This window comes from Zeugodacus cucurbitae, chromosome 4, assembly GCF_028554725.1.
Source record: "Zeugodacus cucurbitae isolate PBARC_wt_2022May chromosome 4, idZeuCucr1.2, whole genome shotgun sequence".
NCBI classification, from domain to species: domain Eukaryota; kingdom Metazoa; phylum Arthropoda; class Insecta; order Diptera; family Tephritidae; genus Zeugodacus; species Zeugodacus cucurbitae.
Window position 1 is genome coordinate 68545222 of NC_071669.1, and position 17337 is coordinate 68562558.

At 37.4% G+C, this 17337-nt stretch overlaps 6 protein-coding genes and 1 pseudogene across 6 annotated transcripts; 4 read left to right on the forward strand and 3 right to left on the reverse strand.

Moving 5' to 3' along the window:
- Positions 1-239: 239 nt before the first annotated feature.
- On the forward strand, positions 240-1121 carry LOC105213838 (serine protease 1). The gene is made up of 2 exons (XM_011186933.3): positions 240-507; positions 566-1121. The coding sequence occupies exons 1-2, from the start codon at positions 263-265 to the stop codon at positions 1101-1103; spliced, it is 783 nt and encodes a 260-aa protein (XP_011185235.2). The 5' UTR covers positions 240-262; the 3' UTR covers positions 1104-1121.
- Positions 1122-3220: 2099 nt separating this feature from the next.
- On the forward strand, positions 3221-4170 carry LOC105213859 (serine protease 1). The gene is made up of 2 exons (XM_029041273.2): positions 3221-3523; positions 3591-4170. The coding sequence occupies exons 1-2, from the start codon at positions 3267-3269 to the stop codon at positions 4147-4149; spliced, it is 816 nt and encodes a 271-aa protein (XP_028897106.1). The 5' UTR covers positions 3221-3266; the 3' UTR covers positions 4150-4170.
- Positions 4171-5020: 850 nt separating this feature from the next.
- On the reverse strand, positions 5021-5938 carry LOC105215023 (serine protease 1-like; annotated as a pseudogene).
- A 922-nt stretch (positions 5939-6860) lies between these two features.
- LOC105215012 (serine protease 1-like) lies at positions 6861-7815 on the reverse strand. The gene is made up of 2 exons (XM_054228652.1): positions 7527-7815; positions 6861-7459 (listed from the first exon to the last, which is right to left on the reverse strand). The coding sequence occupies exons 1-2, from the start codon at positions 7781-7783 to the stop codon at positions 6901-6903; spliced, it is 816 nt and encodes a 271-aa protein (XP_054084627.1). The 5' UTR covers positions 7784-7815; the 3' UTR covers positions 6861-6900.
- A 1784-nt stretch (positions 7816-9599) lies between these two features.
- On the reverse strand, positions 9600-10674 carry LOC105213880 (serine protease 1). The gene is made up of 3 exons (XM_011186981.3): positions 10335-10674; positions 10022-10281; positions 9600-9960 (listed from the first exon to the last, which is right to left on the reverse strand). Exons 1-3 carry the CDS (start codon positions 10628-10630, stop codon positions 9659-9661), a joined length of 858 nt encoding a protein of 285 aa, XP_011185283.2. The 5' UTR covers positions 10631-10674; the 3' UTR covers positions 9600-9658.
- A 972-nt stretch (positions 10675-11646) lies between these two features.
- On the forward strand, positions 11647-13394 carry LOC105213888 (protein tantalus). Its single transcript, XM_011186992.3, has 2 exons — positions 11647-11806; positions 11865-13394. Exons 1-2 carry the CDS (start codon positions 11733-11735, stop codon positions 12778-12780), a joined length of 990 nt encoding a protein of 329 aa, XP_011185294.2. The 5' UTR covers positions 11647-11732; the 3' UTR covers positions 12781-13394.
- A 1140-nt stretch (positions 13395-14534) lies between these two features.
- Positions 14535-17118, forward strand: LOC105215004 (chymotrypsin BI). The gene is made up of 3 exons (XM_011188739.3): positions 14535-15766; positions 15840-16015; positions 16315-17118. Exons 1-3 carry the CDS (start codon positions 15399-15401, stop codon positions 16989-16991), a joined length of 1221 nt encoding a protein of 406 aa, XP_011187041.1. The 5' UTR covers positions 14535-15398; the 3' UTR covers positions 16992-17118.
- The last annotated feature ends 219 nt before the right edge of the window (positions 17119-17337 follow it).

A 17337-nucleotide genomic window follows, 5' to 3' on the forward strand; every position in this document is an offset into this window, starting at 1 on the left:
TTCAAATGTAGATTACACTTCGTTCACACTTCTTATTTAACAATTTATTTATTTATTTATTAACCAATTACATTATAATCATTAAAAAATAGCTTAAAGAAATGTATACATAACGTAAAGTGAATTGGCCGTAGCGTTATAATTTGAATTGATGCAATAAATTAATAAAAATTTAAATCAATAATGGGGCCCCATTTGATACTATATAAGCATTGTTGTTTTTAATGTCATACTGTAGTCTGCAACTAGCATTCTTAGAGAAATGAAGTTTCTTTTGATTTTGTCTTTCGTATTCGGCACCGCTTCAGCGGCTGCAATTCTCGAGCAGAAGGTAGATCAAACAAACGCGACCATAAATGGACGCATAGTCAATGGCGCCGATGCCTGGGATGGACTTTTCCCATACCAAGCTGGTTTGACTTTAGAGAAGGATGGCAAATGGTTATGGTGTGGCGGTTCTTTGATTGGCTCCAATTGGGTTATAACTGCGGCTCATTGCGTCAAGGGGTAAGATAAAGAATTTGGAAATGTTTATCTTTTCAATAATTCCCTTCTCACATTGCAGTGTTCAAGCTGTCACTGTCTACTTGGGTAGTGTGTCACGTGGTACTGGCCAATATTCCACCGTTGTTCATCAGAATGATATCCATATTCATCCAGAATACGGCACCTTGAATGATATCGCTTTGGTTTGGATCCACTCCGTCTCCTACTCTAACAACATTCAACCCATCAGACTTCCATCTTTCAATCACTACAGCAACTATGAAGGTCAATGGGCAACACTCTCTGGTTGGGTAAACGTATATGATGGATCCGGTCTCAACGGTCATCTGAAATATGCAACTGTACCAATTATTTCAAATCGCGAGTGCTCGTCAATATTCAACATAAACGATGGCATCATTTGCACCTCACCTGTTGAGGGAAGATCAGCTTGTGGCGGAGATTCCGGTGGTCCATTGGCTGTGGACAATAATCAGGTGTTGGTTGGTGTCGTAAGCTTCGGTGGCGGCTGTCATTCGACCGCACCAAATGCATTCGCCCGCGTTTCGCACTACTTAGGCTGGATTCGTGACATCACCGGTATTGCTTATTACTAGTTTAATGAAGAATTAATAATATTATAAATAAATTTATTCTGTTAAAAATAGTGTTTAATATTTTTACTGAAAAGTATCTGGAAAATTTCGAAATTCGATTAAAGCTTCTGTCTTCATTTTTAGCGATTTTTGACATGCTGTAACGTCATTAATACACGAAATTAATTATTTTCAAGATTTTATAAAAAACCAAAACGGGAAAGTTGAAAATTAAATCTAACTACAATACATCTGCCAGCAAATCTAGTTAGTTTGATCTTTTCAACATGCGTCAATATAGACATTTTATACTTCTCTATACTCCACGGCCTCCCCAAAAATGTCTCTTCATAGACTTCAAAGTATTTATAAGTATAAAATTAACAGAGTTCTCTTAACAGAACTTTCTTAACTTTCTTAACAGAACTTTCAAATTGAAATCTAAATTGTGAAAAACGGGAACAGGGCTTTTCCTTGATACACAATCCCTTCTGACAACTTTATGAAACACTTGAACAAAGCAGAACTGAAGTACTGTTGTTATCGAAGGCGGTAGATTCAATGCAATTATAATTTGTAATGACCAATTCTAGCATTTTTTTTAGTTAATTCAAAGATTACGAAAAAATACAGTTTTCAATTCTGAAATAGTAAAATACTCAAAATACCAGCAAATTTATGAATGAATTCCGCTTTATCGCAATTGTACCCAGTAGATAATTCTGGGGTTGTAAATAACATTATTATTTGTAGATTACTTTAATTTGTTATTTTTATTTCAATAGAGTCTTATCGAGGTCTTGATATGTGAATAATTATATCATTATATTAGGTGTATGGGGACTAAGGGAAGTACTGAACTGATTCATCCATCCATTTTACCATCAGGACATTTCTAATATCTTCATTGGTGTTTGATTTATATGTATATTGTAAAATTACAGAATGATGGAAGCCTCTTCAACTTTACATCAACTTCAACTTTACACCACCTTTTCACCATGGACAGGAACAGGTAGGCTATATGGTGGATGCGATAAAACCTCACATCCGAACTCCCGTAACTTCTGACGAGTCGTCAACGAAGTCTGCGGTCTGGCGTTGTCCTGGTGGAACATTACACTTTTCCTGTTGGCCAATTCTAGACGCTTCTGTTCGATCGCCTGCTTCAATCGGTTCAGTTGTTCGCAGTAGATGGAAGAATTAAGCGTCTGCCCATTTGGGAGCAGCTCATAGTGGATGATTCCCTTCCAATATCTCCAAACACACAGCAAAACCTTCCTCCTGTTAAACGCAATATCCAAACTAATGATGCATAGCGTTGTTTTGTATGTAGGTTATGTCAAGACCTTTCAAAGATATATAGTATTGCCAGAAATGAGCGCTGTAGCGCTTTATACATAGCCGCGAAACTCAAAAGACAAAAACGCGGAAGGGAGATATTTGTCAAGGTAATATATATCGCCACCCTGAAGGAAAATGACTTGCAAAATGTTCCTCAGCACTTAATGAATGAACTCTTTGGCAAATTGATTTCAATGTATTGTGTTTGCACATTATTTTGTTCTGATTTATTGTTGTTGCTGTTATCACGTACCGTTGATTTATTGGCGTTACTCAGTTATCGTTGATCTGTTGCTGTTTAAAGCCATAAATCGTTAAATAATTTAGCCACTGTATCCGCACTTATGATTTCATGATGTCTGCTGTAAACTCTAATGTTTTTATTGATCAATAAATAACTCTTGAGGGGGTACTTCTGAACTGGACTGCAATAATATACAAATATATAAAGCTATCAATGTAAATAAACATATTTTTCCCTAACTCTCTTTGACCGAGATTACCGCTTTACGCATTTATGTTTACCAAAGATTTCGGGTCTATGATCGTGAGAGGTCGTGCACAGGTCTAGTGTTTAATCCAACAATTAAGACGCTACCGATGCCGCTTTCACCATTAACCGATGAAGTTCATTGATTATTAAACTACACATTTCTGAAATACATTTTTTGTGATTTATATTCAACGGAAACGAAGCGTAATCAAATTTGATAAGAAGTTTATGCTTCTAATTAGGCCATTTGCTACAAAAATTTGTACTATTTGCATTTCACTGACCTATAAAAGGTGTGGTTGCATTCATTGAAGGCACAGTAATTTCACTAAACTCAACCAATCAACATGAAGTTCCTAGTTGTCTTAGCTCTCGCTGTGGCTGTGGCCAACGCTACACCGGTCTACGAGAAGACCGCTTTCATCGAAGACTTACCTAAGTCTCCAGTTTTGGAAGGACGCATCACCAACGGAGATTACGCTTGGGATGGTTTGGTTCCCTATCAAGCTGGTTTACTTCTACAAAAGCATCAAGGCAATTACTGGTGTGGTGGTTCATTGATTGGACAAAATTGGGTTCTGACTGCCGCTCACTGCACTGATGGGTAAATTACAGCGTGAAAAAGTGATAATTATAGTTATCCATTAATGAATTTTTATACTTCCTTCCAGCGCTCACACTATCACAGTCTACTTGGGTAGCGTAGTACGTTCCAATGGCAACCAATACGCAACCACCATCCACTCCAACGACATCCACCAACATCCCCATTACAACTCTAATAATTTGGATAATGATGTCACTCTCCTCTGGATCCACTCTGTTTCTTTCTCTGGTAACATTCAAGCCATCAGACTGCCATCGTTCAACCACTACAGCAATTATGAGGGTCAATGGGCTACCGCTTCTGGTTGGGGTGGCACCTCAGGCAACAACCAGGATCATTTGCAATACGTCAGCGTTCAGGTGATCTCCAACAACGAATGCGCTAACGTCTATGGCAGAGGTACTGTTACCGACAACACCATCTGTGTTGCCACACACGGCGGTCGTTCAACTTGCGGTGGTGACTCTGGTGGCCCATTGGCTGTGGACAACAACCAAGTGTTGATTGGTGTCACTTCATTCGTTGCTGCCAACGGTTGCACCGCTGGTCTCCCAGCTGGTTTCCAACGTGTCAGCCGTCACTTGGACTGGATCCGTGGTGTCACCGGTATTGCATACTATTAAATTATATGATGATTGTAAATATGCTTAATAAAATTGCATATTAAAAATTTGCAAATAAAAAGCTGTGAAATGTTTAGAATATTTCCTTGAACCAAATTTTTGATAATCCTCCATTAGTTGAATAATTTAGTCTGTCTGGTGAACTTTAAAGTGGACATCTCTGTAATAAATAAGATATTAAGTTGAAAACAAGTAAGAATTTGTGCTTAATATATTCCACAAATTATTCGAATTATCTACAATAATATCCCTATATTCTTATAACTTTGAGATGTCTCCATTTCGGTAATTTTCATAATTTAATGTCATGGACGCCCAACGCAATGAAATTCCAGTTGTCGAAAATATATTTTCATGTGTGAATATCTGCTGAATCACAACAAAATCTATCCACCTCTGAAGCGGATTGTCACTAGCGATGAAAAATCACTGCTGACAATGTCAAGCGAAAACGGTCGTGGTCAAATGACGATTGACCGACCAGCCAAACTTTACGGACAGGAAGGTTGTTATTTGTATTTGGTGATATTGGCATGAAATCATCTACTTATCAACACCTTATGAATTTTGTCTAATTGTAACATTTTCTTAACATTTTCTTCGATATTTATTAAAATAATTCCAATAATTACAAATATATACTTCTAGTATTTCATTTAAAGTACAGCTAAAGAGCGGAGTTCCTCTTATAAACTACATGGTTAAGATGCCTTCCATAGTATATTGCGATAATTTATTTGGTTAACATTTAATCTTTAGATTCATACTTCTTCATTGAATAAATAGATATCTCAATTATTTTGTTACTACTACAATATACAAATAATACAATTATAATAAAATCAATTTTTATCGTTTTTGTTTGGCATATTATTGGATAAATTTAAAATGCCGTAATTAATTTAGTAGTATGCAATACCGGTGACACCACGTATCCAGTCCAAGTGACGGCTGACACGTTGGAAACCAGCTGGGAGACCAGCGGTACAACCGTTGGCAGCAACGAATGAAGTCACACCAATCAACACTTGGTTGTTGTCAACAGCCAATGGGCCACCAGAGTCACCACCGCAAGTTGAGCGACCACCGTGTGTGGCAACACAGATGGTGTTGTCGGTGACAGTATCTCTACCATAGACGTTAGCGCACTCGTTGTTAGAGATCACCTGAACACTGACGTATTGCAAATGATCTTGGTTGTTGCCCGAGGTGCCACCCCAGCCAGAAGCGGTAGCCCATTGACCTTCATAATTGCTGTCGTCGTTGAAGGATGGTAGTCTGATGGATTTTATGTTGTCAGAGTAAGAAACGGTGTGGATCCAGAGAAGGGTGACATCGTTTTCCAAAGTATCAGAATTGTAATCAGGATGCTGGTGGATATCCTGGGAGTGAATGGTGGTTTCATATTGGTTGCCATCGGAACGTACTACACTGCCCAAGTAGACAGTGATGGTGTGAGCGCTGTAACGTAGTAAGAAAAGTCATTAAATAATAAATGAAATTACCATTTCTTCAAGCTGTAATTTACCCATCAGTGCAGTGAGCGGCAGTCAGAACCCAATTTTGTCCAATTAGAGAACCACCACACCAGTAATTGCCTTCATTCCTTTCTAAGAGTAAACCAGCTTAATAGGGAATTAAACCAACCAACCCAAGCGTAATCGCCATTGGTGATGCGTATCTTCCAAGCAGGAGACTCGGGCAAGTCCTCGATGAAAGTGATCTTCTCGTAGACCGGTGTAGCGTTGGCCACAGCCACAACGAGAGTTAAAACCCCTAGGAATTTCATGTTGAATATAGGTTGAGTTTAGTGAAACTACTATGCCTGCAGTGAATTCAAACGAAGCTTTTATACGCCGATATAACGCAAAAATTAAAGAGTTTCCAAGCAAATGCCACATGTTTAGTATAAACTTAAATATTTTACAGTACATTGTCGTTGGATGTAAATCAATGTTATCACTAATTGTATTTTCAGAATTTACGGTTTAGCATTTTTTGAATTTTTGCGTTTTAATGGTAAAAGTGGCAACTGCTGTTGTGTCTCAGTATCCGATATCGACATGTCTCCAGCCTTCAAAATTAGAGAACAAATCACAAATATTATAACTTTAATTAGGAACCAAGAATAAGTAAGGTAGAGCTAAAAACTGTGAATGGATTGTCATCATATTTTTATCATATTTTTATTTCCGGTAATTCATTACAAACTACTGGAACAGTACAATCTGATATCGGTGATCCTTAAAGTTTGTAGCTCTTTAGAAAATATTAGAAAGACATTGACAATGCAGTGCTTTCGTCCATTCAGACAACAAGACCTATCCAGCGTAGCCGCTGTCTTTTTATTCACTGAACTAGTCTATGTCGTCGTTTAAATCGTGCAGATAATCTATTCATCTCCTGCGGTATTCGCCGTTGGCAATGTTCAAAGAACCATAAAACTTACGTTAAACCTTTCTCTCGAAAACTCCTAGTGTCGTCTTATCGGATGTCGACGTCGTCCGCGCTTCTGCATCATACATCAGGATGGGAGTAATGGGCGAGATGTAGAGTGTTTCGTTTCATTCGGACTTCCTTTTTCAATTACCTACTCAGTCCAAAGTAGCTGGATTTCGTGGCTGACAATGTTGGTGTAATTGTTACTGGTACCAAACACATCATTTCACAATTTAAACATTAGGATACATAATGGCTTATATTGCGTTTAGTTCGTTATTTTATTAAGTATAGTCACAATCATCAATAAATTTAATAATATGCAATACCGGTAACACCACGGATCCAGTCCAAGTGACGGCTGACACGTTGGAAACCAGCTGGGAGACCAGCGGTACAACCGTTGGCAGCCACGAATGAAGTGACACCAATCAACACTTGGTTATTGTCCACAGCCAATGGGCCACCAGAGTCACCACCGCAAGTTGAACGACCGCCGTGTGTGGCAACACAGATGGTGTTGTCGGTGACAGTACCTCTGCCATAGACGTTAGCGCATTCGTTGTTGGATATCACCTGAACGCTGACGTATTGCAAATGATCTTGGTTGTTGCCCGAGGTGCCACCCCAGCCAGAAGCGGTAGCCCATTGACCCTCATAATTGCTGTAGTGGTTGAAGGATGGCAGTCTGATAGTGCGAATGTTGCCAGAGAAAGAAACAGAGTGGATCCAGAGGAGAGTGACATCGTTGTCCAAATTATTAGAGTTGTAATGGGGATGCTGGTGGATGTCGTTGGAGTGGATGGTGGTTGCGTATTGGTTACCATTGGAACGTACTACGCTACCCAAGTAGACGGTGATGGTGTGAGCGCTGTAAGGAAAGATGAAAAGTCATTAATGGTTAACTGAAATTGTCACTTTTTCATGCTGTAATTTACCCATCAGTGCAGTGAGCGGCAGTCAGAACCCAATTTTGTCCAATCAAAGAACCACCACACCAGTAATTGCCTTGATGCTTTTGTAGAAGTAAACCAGCTTGATAGGGAACCAAACCATCCCAAGCGTAATCTCCGTTGGTGATGCGTCCTTCCAAAACTGGAGACTCAGGCAAGTCTTCGATGAAAGCGGTCTTCTCGTAGACCGGTGTAGCGTTGGCCACAGCCACAGCGAGAGCTAAGGCAACTAGGAACTTCATGTTGATTGATTCAGTTTAGTGAAATTACTGTAGTTGCAATGGTTTCAGTGGCGTCTTTTATAAGTCGATGCAACGGAAATGCTAAAGATCTTTCCATCAATTGAGATTACGTATTGATCAGATAGGTAAATTTTTATTATACCATTGGATTTCTTATCAAAAAACAAAGGGGTTTTTCTGAATGACTATAAATCACAGCTGTGTAGCTGTGTAGTCGATTAGGTAATGCTCTTTGTATCAACTATATTTTAGAATGAAATTAATTTTTTAGACTTGTAAAAATATTGAGTTGTGAAATATAGACTTTGAGATTTAAAATTCACTAGGTATATATTTTCCAAAACTTCCTTCGTCACTTAAACTTTGTTTGTCACTCCGATGGTCATATAATGGTACCACTCAAAACCAAAAACAGCAGTAAATTGGAATTAAGGTTTAACTCGTCTAAATTAAAAAAAAAAAAAAAACATTCACATATCAAGACCGCGATAACACTTTATTGAAATTAAAATATGAAATCACAGTAATCTACAACAAGTAAATTATTTACAACCTTACAACTTACTACTAGATACACATTTTGCCAATCAAGCGGAATTCATTCATAAATTTGGTGGTATTTTATTGTTTTTTGATGGAATCTATTACTTCATTACTTACTACATTACTTTGAAAAATGTCTTGGATTGGTAATTCCACAGTGATACCGCTATGAATCTACCTCCATTGATTGCAGTTCTCCCTTGCTCAAGTGTTTCCTAAAGTTGTTTTGAGTGGATCATTGATCAAAGGTCCTTAGGTTATTTTTACAATTCATCCAAAAGTTCCCCCAATTTTTAAAGATATCTGGAGAAAAGAGTAAATGGGGCAGTGGTTCGTAGGCTACTTCCAAAGAACGTAGAATAATTATTATACGTTCTCAATGTATACGTTCTCTGCAAAAATGTACCATATTTCAGATTGCATACTTATAGGATGTGCTATATTACAGTGCCATATAAACTACTCACAGTTCTATTCAAAGCATTGTGAGTAAAATTTCGAACGCTACCTCCGGTTGGGTTGAGTTCCCGACTAGTCATGCTCGAAACAAATTAGCTATCGCATACACAAACCAATGAACCCCTACTTTTCAGGGAGATGAACTAATCAAAGAGCGTATAATAAGTATTTATATTATTTATACGTTCTTTGCTAAAATATGAATTATCCATTGCCTAAATACCATATATTTTATATTGATGTTTTCTAATGATACCTAATCCCGTAGAGGAATAGTTTATTACACCGCTAAAGCGCAAAAAAAAAGCAAAATTTCCCAAATAAAATTTGAACAATTTTGAAGAGACTCCCCAGGCTCTCTTATATGCAAAAAATATACTGAATATTTGTTAAGTGATTTACACACCAAAATTGGTATATGCTTTATTGAAAATTCACAAGATCACACTTAGTTTGATGATCGAATCTTATTAAGAAATGGTTCCATACATTAATCAACTAAGTCATATGATTTCACTCAGTGGGAACTCTCCAACATGAGCATTGGTCATGCAGATAATAGTTTTAAGCTTGATAACTGATCCTGAATTTGAAGACAGTTAATATACCATGCAAAAAACAAAAGCGAAGATTAAGTTTGTACCTTTGACTTTATAATGTAGCTTCTGATTTACTTTACCTTAGATAAATGTATCTTGTAAACTGACTCTATAATGTTAACTGTTTCTTATTGTAGAATAAACATTTTACATTATCCAAGTTCCTAAGGACTGAGTTTGTTAGAGATTTCGTTTGTCGAAAGAAAAGACAAAAATTGCGTATTAAAATATATTTAAACTTAAATTTTTGGAATCATTTTACGAATTTCATTTATTAGTAAGAAATGCCAGTTCTCTCCTTAATCCATGGGAGGTAGCTAGTAACACGGACAAAACCGGCTGGAGCACCTGAAGCGCAACCGGACTTCGATACGAAGGAAGTAACGCCGACAAGCACATCACCAGATTCCAAAGCCAATGGACCGCCAGAATCGCCTTGGCAGGTGGACGTACCACTTGGTGTAGATACACAGATGGTGTTGGCGGTTATCACTTGTTTACCATAAGTGGAAGCACAGACTGAATTAGCTATGATCGGGAGGCGAGCGTAATTCAAGGATGATGAAGTCGAAGAAGCTGTAACAGAACAAAATGCATATTATCCGCAAATAAAGACGCATAACACTAGTAAACTTACTGTCACTGGTGCGGCCCCAGCCTGAGGCAATAGCGTAGCTGCCGTCGTAGCTAGCGTACGATGAAGATATCGAAGGCAACTTAATGGCGGAAATCTCGCTGGTGTAAGTTACAGCTGGGATCTTAATCAAAGTAATGTCATTGGCAAGCGTTTTCGCCTTATAACCGGTGTGTTGGTAGATAGAGCTTGAGGTCACGATGTACTTAACTTTAGCCGATGTACGTGCGGTGCTGCCCAGATAGACGGTGACTTTGGAAACTCTGTGAAGGAAATTTAAAGAAAGTTTATAGATTGAGTCATTTGAAATACTTACTGGTCAGAGCAGTGAGCTGCAGTTAAAATCCAAGTGGAACCGATGAGCGAACCACCGCACCAATAATTGCTGGTACCGCGAGTTAGCGATAAACCGGCTTGATAGGGGAATTGACCAGCCGAAGCTTTGTTGCCGTTGGTAATACGTCCGGATAGAACTGGTGATGTTGGCATATCCTCAATGAAAGCGGGCTCGTCAAAAACATTGTCCACATCGTCATTGAAAGCCGACTGATCGGGAAGGATGTAAGCTGAGGCGACAGCAAAGGTTAAAACAAGTGCGATGAAGACCTTCATTTTGTTCAGGGTATGTTGTGTAAACAACTGGTGTCAATTGTTGTGGTCACATCATTTTATAGGCAAAGATAAAGTCGACAGTCTCTAACAATAAATAATAACTTTCATTGATTCTTAGATAAGCCTATGGCGTGTAAATCGGTTGAAGTATATCGTAAATTTAAATTGTCTACATTATCTTGCGGGTTTATATTTAATTAATGCCTGAATATTTATATACAATGGTTTACGGAATAACCATTTTTTCCAAATTTAATGGGGATTCTAATGATATGAACTGGTTTTCATGATTATAATTATCATTGTTTATTTTCGTTTCTTATTGCTGTGCTAATAACCTCCCGGAATGTAATTTTTTCAAGATTGATATATACATATATATACATATTTATGTTTTTTTCATTAAATTTTTTCTTTTTAAACTTTTTCTATATATTTCAATATCATTAAAGAAACTTTTTGAAACCAGATTGCTTACAATCGCCAAATTTAATATCGGAAAACATTAGAAACCAGGAGGAGTACCTTTTAAATACTATTGCCTGAAACATATCCTCAATTAAATTGTGATCAATTGGTATATAAATAAAATGTTTTACAAACCAAAATTTCTTGTCTATATTTTCTAAATTTTAACCTTTTTTGAAGACACTAAACCGGTATTTCACTCATATTTCTACTTTATATTTCCTGCAGGACTAATATAATGGAATCAACTGTAAGGTATGGAGCTGTTGTTGTTGTTGGAGCTGTCTCATTGGACAATAGGTTACGTCATCGCTAACTTACGAGATTATAGAGACCTTTTCGGGAATTCTGTTGTTTTAAAAATGGTTAAAACTACGTCGATAACAAGTAAAAATTGTTTAAAAAACTATATAAATATCTATTTATTTAAACAGTTTACAGAATTGTATCAATATGCGCATAGTTTAAAAAAAAAAATTAGTATAGAAATAACCGTAGCAAACCGTCTGGTAACACCACACTGCCTACAGTGCCTTCCAAACTGCTAACTGGCTGTCAATGTAGTTTAACGAATTTGTTTGACATTTTAATTCGAGTTGTAAACAGAAATATATCTATGAGTTTTTAGCAAATTATGGAACGGATTGTTGCTGGTATAGCGAAAATAAATTTTCAACAAAATTTTGAAGATATTTTGGTTGAAAGTCGGTAAGCATATTGAAATGGATTGAAGCAAATTTGGTATTAATACCTTTTTAATTGCCAGTTTTGGAAATATGGCCGCCCAATTGCAGGAGATGTCTAGATCAGTTGATGCAATCCCTAAATGCAATAGCAATGACAACACAATAGAGAGTGACATAGAATCAGATATTAACAGTTCCAGCGAAACAAATTTATTTGGTGATGATGATGCAGATAGCACTGGCAGCAGTAGCAAAGTCGGTGGAACTTTTTCACAGCGTCGCAATTTACCGCGTCGTGCCTGCAAGGAAAACAGTTTAAAAGTCAAAAGACGTTCGATTATGAAACCAAAGCGTCAAAGCTCCTCAACGTCATGTGATTTCTCTATGCTTCGTCCAGCTGAAATACGTAAAATTTATTGCAATAAAAAACTGAAAAGTTTTCGACCCGCTTGCTTGGAGACAATCTTTGAAGAGCCGCAGTCTGAACCGCGTCGAGGTGATGATACGGTTGCTACCTGCAGTACTGCATTACGACTGATTGGCTTGCGAAAAATACGCCGTTCACTATCCTGTTCAGATGGTTTAAATACCAATAAAACCTTAATAAAGCAGAGACGTGCTAAAATAAAGAAAGTGTTTGGTCGACGTAGTGCTTGCAAAAAGATTTCATTACATGATTTTATCGATCGTTTGAATAAAAGTTTTGGCGACGAAGCGGACGTCGAAGATGCCGATCTAGAGACTGACGACAATAATCCACAGGATGAAGTAATGGAGGCAGAAATATCTGTCACAACGGTTGATTCTTCAACGCCCGCAACAACACCAAACACATCAAGAACTGATTTCGCAATGCAATTAGAAACGGAATTGGTTGATGCAAACGAGTGTAGCAATAAAAATATTGAAAGAGAGGCGCTATATTCTGTGCCAAATAATTGTGGCACTCTATCATATTCTTCAGATACAGCAGATACAAGTTTGACTAGTGCATAAATGAAGCCTAATGGTTTAATAGGTATACATTAGTTGTATGTTAGATATATTAGTCTATATTTACTAAATTTTTGGAGTAGCCAGTTATAATGTGCGCTCTACTAAGAAGTCACTGCCGATTTTTGATTTTGTACTTATTACTTGTTTCATATCCATAATTTTCGTAAAATTCCTTTTCTAAAACCCAACAAGCATTCATAATTAAATTAATTCATTCACTTACTCTGTCATCCAACATTTTTCACTTAATTTAAAATATTGAATATGCGTATTATTTGAGCGTGTTTGGGTTAATAACACTGATGCATTGATTTCAAATAGCATTTTAATTTATGTCTTATTGTATTATTATATTTGTGCAAGCGCCAACGATTTTACTAACGTTAACTAGCATTAGCGATAGACACCCCGTATTATAAATTCCTCTAAGCTATTCAATGTAAGCAATTTTGATTACTTGAAGTATAATATCTGAGTATTGTACAAGTTTTACAAACTGTTTATGTTATGAATTTATTACAAATATGTTTCCGCATTTACTGAAGCTCCACCGATAAGGAAAGCTAACTACAAAAACAATTCCATGAAAATAAATAAATTTTAATGCAGTTCAATTTACACTGTGTAGAAATTTTATGGTTTTGACAATTTTTATGTAATCAACCGATGGGAAACCGATATATTATGCATAATATTGTGAGAATGGTATGTATAAGTGTAATATTGTAATGAGACTTAATGTAGTATATTGGAATTTAGGAATGTACATTTAAAGAAAACTTTGTGAGTACTTCGTTTGTGAGGAAAGTGTAAAAGTATTTAAAATAATATGGGTAAACCAGTAAGGAAGGACTAAAGGACTAGCCCATTGCCTAGACAGACAGATATCAATTCATTTGGTGAATTTGGTATATATGCATATTAATTGTATTGATGTAATATAAACCACCGTTAGTTGAAGAAAATAGTTATGTTCTCTATGCAGCATGTTATGAGAGAGTAGAAAATAAAAATGCAGAGAAATTAACTTGAAATTATTTAATTTTTGTCATTAAAAAATATTTTGCCTGCCATATAATTCCGGAAACTTTACATTTAGCATTTCATTTTAAAGCTTTGCTCACTTAAACTATTTGCTCCAAATTACATTTACATACATTATTTGGGATTTACGTTTTCGCCTTGACAAGCACTAAATTACACCGCCTTTTTGCCACGAATTGGCTTGAATATGAATTGGCATTCAAACATTTGAACTTATTGAAGCATATTATGATTTCCTGCATGCAAAACACCAGCTATGTGTGTATGTAAACACGTATGTTTGTATGTAGCACAATTGTAAGTGATATGCAGATGACTACAAAGACAATAGAAAGACCAAAAAGAAATGTAGCGCATTGAGCATGAATGCACTTGTGATTGTAATTGTTGGTATACTTATGTATGTACAAACACACATATATGAAACTGCAGTAGGTCATTTGTCTGACTATTAACAGGTAAAGTCATTGTAAATGAAGCAGATTTCTTTCAATTAATAAATTTTCTAAGTTCATGTACAGCAATGATTACTACAGAATGCAAGCCAACAACAATTTTGTCAAAAATTAGATTTATCTTCAAAGACATGCGCACACGCATGCTTAGCACTAGTAATCCATTACATTTCTGTCACACCGCGCCATAATTACTTAATACAGACTTTTAGGAATTCCAGCTGCAATGTCGGCAAAAGGCAATGAGGCAGCAAATTAAACTGGCAACTTGTTTACTAATAAGTTATTTTGTATGAATTTAACTACATGCAAACACACAGACATATATATTGTATACATTTGTGGCAATATTGAGGCAGACCGCCGCAGACCTAGTGACGCAATTTTCAACATCTCAACAAGAGGCTGGCCTGACACCAGCTAAGCCACCTTTCAACGGCATTTCGTTCATTCATCAAATGGCGAACTTACTCTCATTTACTATGTTAGTGGATAGCGGCTGTGTAACGGTGTGTAGAAATGAGTGTGGCATGAAGTTTAGCAAGTGCAACGCGAATGGGCGAAAGAGATTGTTTATGTTTAGGTTGGCTGTAGGGAAACAATATCATGTTATGATATCTTAATTTATGGTACTAGTGAGAAATTTTCGAGTTTATAAAAATAACTGACACCGAGCAGCCGGTGCTCAGTCGACATGCGCGTGTGCAGTGTAACGGTTCGTAGTTGAAATATTTAACTGGTGACTTTAGCGGCGCGAATTGTTTAAAAAGTACAAACATACACAACTACAAACTCACACACAATCAACGCGCATGCGCACATTCGCAAGTGCAAGTCAAGTGTGGCAAGTGGCAAATAAAGCTTACTAACATTGTAAGTAGTGAGATTCAAATTCAATTTAAGTATTTGCGGAAAAAATTACATTAAATTCAGTGAACTAAAGCGTTGCAATAACAAAAAGTGTAATAATAGCGTCATAGGCAAACATAAAGAAAGTCAAATAGAGGTTGCAGTGTGTGGAAACCTTTCGCCTCACAGCAAAAAAAAAAAAAAAACAACGCGATAACAACAACAGTTAACGCATTTAAGTAAACGATAAAAGCGGAAATTATTAAATAAATGATGATTACACACACACGCACAATGCCAATGCTGCAAATGCTGCTGCTAACGTGCCTAGTGGAGCGCTACACCGCCACCAGTTGGCGGTCGGTGAAACCGATGTATCTGCTGTCCATGTACGAGCCTTCCGATGATTATTCTAGTGAGCCGATGGTTTTAAGCTTAGAAGCGGATACCGCGGAGGACGATCCGTCGTTGCAGCGCACGCCAGCGATGGATCGTATTTTTGGCGGTAGTGTTGCAGAACGCCACAGTTTTCCATATCAAGTCGGATTGCTGTTGCAGCGACCCAAGGGCCTCTACTGGTGTGGTGGTGCACTGATTTCGGATGAATATGTTTTGACTGCGGCACATTGTGTGGATATGTATGTAGACATATGAGTGCAAAGTATGAAAGATATTAAAATTATTTCTCTATTTTTCATATTTCCAACGAAGGGCCAAGCGTGCTCTGGTCTTTCTTGGTGCACATGAGATTAAAAACGCCAATGAAATGGGCCAAGTGCGTATTATGGTGAAGCGTAATAGTTTCATCATATATCCATCCTGGAATCCAAGACGTCTCAAAGATGACATCGCTTTGGTGCGTCTGCCAGTGCCTATCGAGTTTAACGGTAATTATGTGTTCTCATCCATAGGTTCTAGGCACCGCTTCTTGATAAAAAATATGATATAAATGAAGATAGAAATAAATTACCCGTATCAAATTGTCCTTACCTCTATTAAAAATTGATGACTTACGCGCACCACGATTCTAATTGTTCCTTCTCCTGGTCTCATAATGTGGTAACTCCATTGTGTTTTAGTTTAGAACTCACAACGGACTGAGCTCGTTTTTCACTATAACTATCGCCTAACTATACTATCGTAACTTAAAATTTATACTTACTAATATGCCCCTTACTTTTTGCAGATCGCATACAGCCGATTCCGTTGCCGCGTCGCAGTTATGAGTACCAAGATTTCCAAGATAAGTTAGCCATTGCGTCCGGCTGGGGACGCTATGCAATGGGCGCGCATGCCATTAGCAATGTGTTGCGCTATGTGAAGCTACGCATAATTGATGGCTGGACTTGTAAACGTAGTTTCCCGCTCTCATATCACAGTACGAACATCTGTACGAGCGGCAAGTTTGCGCGCTCCACTTGCAACGGTGATTCTGGTGGTCCACTGGTTGTGCGACGCAGACATACGAAAAAACGTGTACTCGTCGGCCTCACATCGTTCGGTAGTATACATGGCTGCGATCTCGGCTATCCGGCGGCATTTACGAAAGTCGCATCATATCTAGACTGGATTAATGATGAGACCGGCATTGAATTGTGGCAAGAATCATCGAACGCGATAGTTTTCAAGAAAATCTTAAAAGATTATGAGCGTAAGCATAACAAATACAATTATCTAAATGAGGACTTAACAATGGAAGATGAGGAAGATTGGAATGATAGCACAGAGAAGATACCGGAATTTTCACCAGTACGCATAAAACGACCGTCCAGAGTTGGACGTACATCATATACCTTAAGACCACCTCGACAAAGAACACGTTATGCGTCGCCAAGAACTTATCGAAAATATATATTTTTGTGAGATTGACATTCGCTGAGAATAAAGTGGTTTTCGATATAATATTTGAAATGTTGTAATTATTGGTTAAAACTTGGCTAGTCTTCTTTTTCTCTGGCAATGTCTCGTCTTTCGTTTAATTGTTTCAATACAACTGCCTTGGTCTAGAACGGACAAGAATTGCTATGAATCCAGTCATGTATTTAATAAAAACGAGTCTGCTACACAATCCGAAGATTGACGTTATACATATTTACTGTCCCATTTATTCGTCATAAGAATAATTCCATGTATATACATATCTCCACTGTCTGGCTCGATAACACTGACCTTAATTTATAGAACCGATAGGGGCTGAAGATTATTTACA

Excerpts from the sequence above, each read along its gene's own strand:
- LOC105215004 (XM_011188739.3), top strand. The coding sequence starts at position 15,399 with ATGATGATTACACACACACGCACAATGCCAATGCTGCAAATGCTGCTG. Across the intron at positions 15,767-15,839 it reads GCGGCACATTGTGTGGATAT|GGCCAAGCGTGCTCTGGTCT; the intron begins GTATGTAGACAT and ends TTTCCAACGAAG. Across the intron at positions 16,016-16,314 it reads AGTGCCTATCGAGTTTAACG|ATCGCATACAGCCGATTCCG; the intron begins GTAATTATGTGT and ends TACTTTTTGCAG.
- LOC105215012 (XM_054228652.1), bottom strand. The coding sequence starts at position 7,783 with ATGAAGTTCCTAGTTGCCTTAGCTCTCGCTGTGGCTGTGGCCAACGCT. Across the intron at positions 7,460-7,526 it reads GCCGCTCACTGCACTGATGG|CGCTCACACCATCACCGTCT; the intron begins GTAAATTACAGC and ends CTTTCCTTACAG.
- LOC105213838 (XM_011186933.3), top strand. The coding sequence starts at position 263 with ATGAAGTTTCTTTTGATTTTGTCTTTCGTATTCGGCACCGCTTCAGCG. Across the intron at positions 508-565 it reads GCGGCTCATTGCGTCAAGGG|TGTTCAAGCTGTCACTGTCT; the intron begins GTAAGATAAAGA and ends CTCACATTGCAG.
- LOC105213888 (XM_011186992.3), top strand. The coding sequence starts at position 11,733 with ATGGAACGGATTGTTGCTGGTATAGCGAAAATAAATTTTCAACAAAAT. Across the intron at positions 11,807-11,864 it reads GATATTTTGGTTGAAAGTCG|TTTTGGAAATATGGCCGCCC; the intron begins GTAAGCATATTG and ends TTTAATTGCCAG.
- LOC105213880 (XM_011186981.3), bottom strand. The coding sequence starts at position 10,630 with ATGAAGGTCTTCATCGCACTTGTTTTAACCTTTGCTGTCGCCTCAGCT. Across the intron at positions 10,282-10,334 it reads GCAGCTCACTGCTCTGACCA|AGTTTCCAAAGTCACCGTCT; the intron begins GTAAGTATTTCA and ends TTTCCTTCACAG. Across the intron at positions 9,961-10,021 it reads CTGGGGCCGCACCAGTGACA|CTTCTTCGACTTCATCATCC; the intron begins GTAAGTTTACTA and ends GTTCTGTTACAG.
- LOC105213859 (XM_029041273.2), top strand. The coding sequence starts at position 3,267 with ATGAAGTTCCTAGTTGTCTTAGCTCTCGCTGTGGCTGTGGCCAACGCT. Across the intron at positions 3,524-3,590 it reads GCCGCTCACTGCACTGATGG|CGCTCACACTATCACAGTCT; the intron begins GTAAATTACAGC and ends ACTTCCTTCCAG.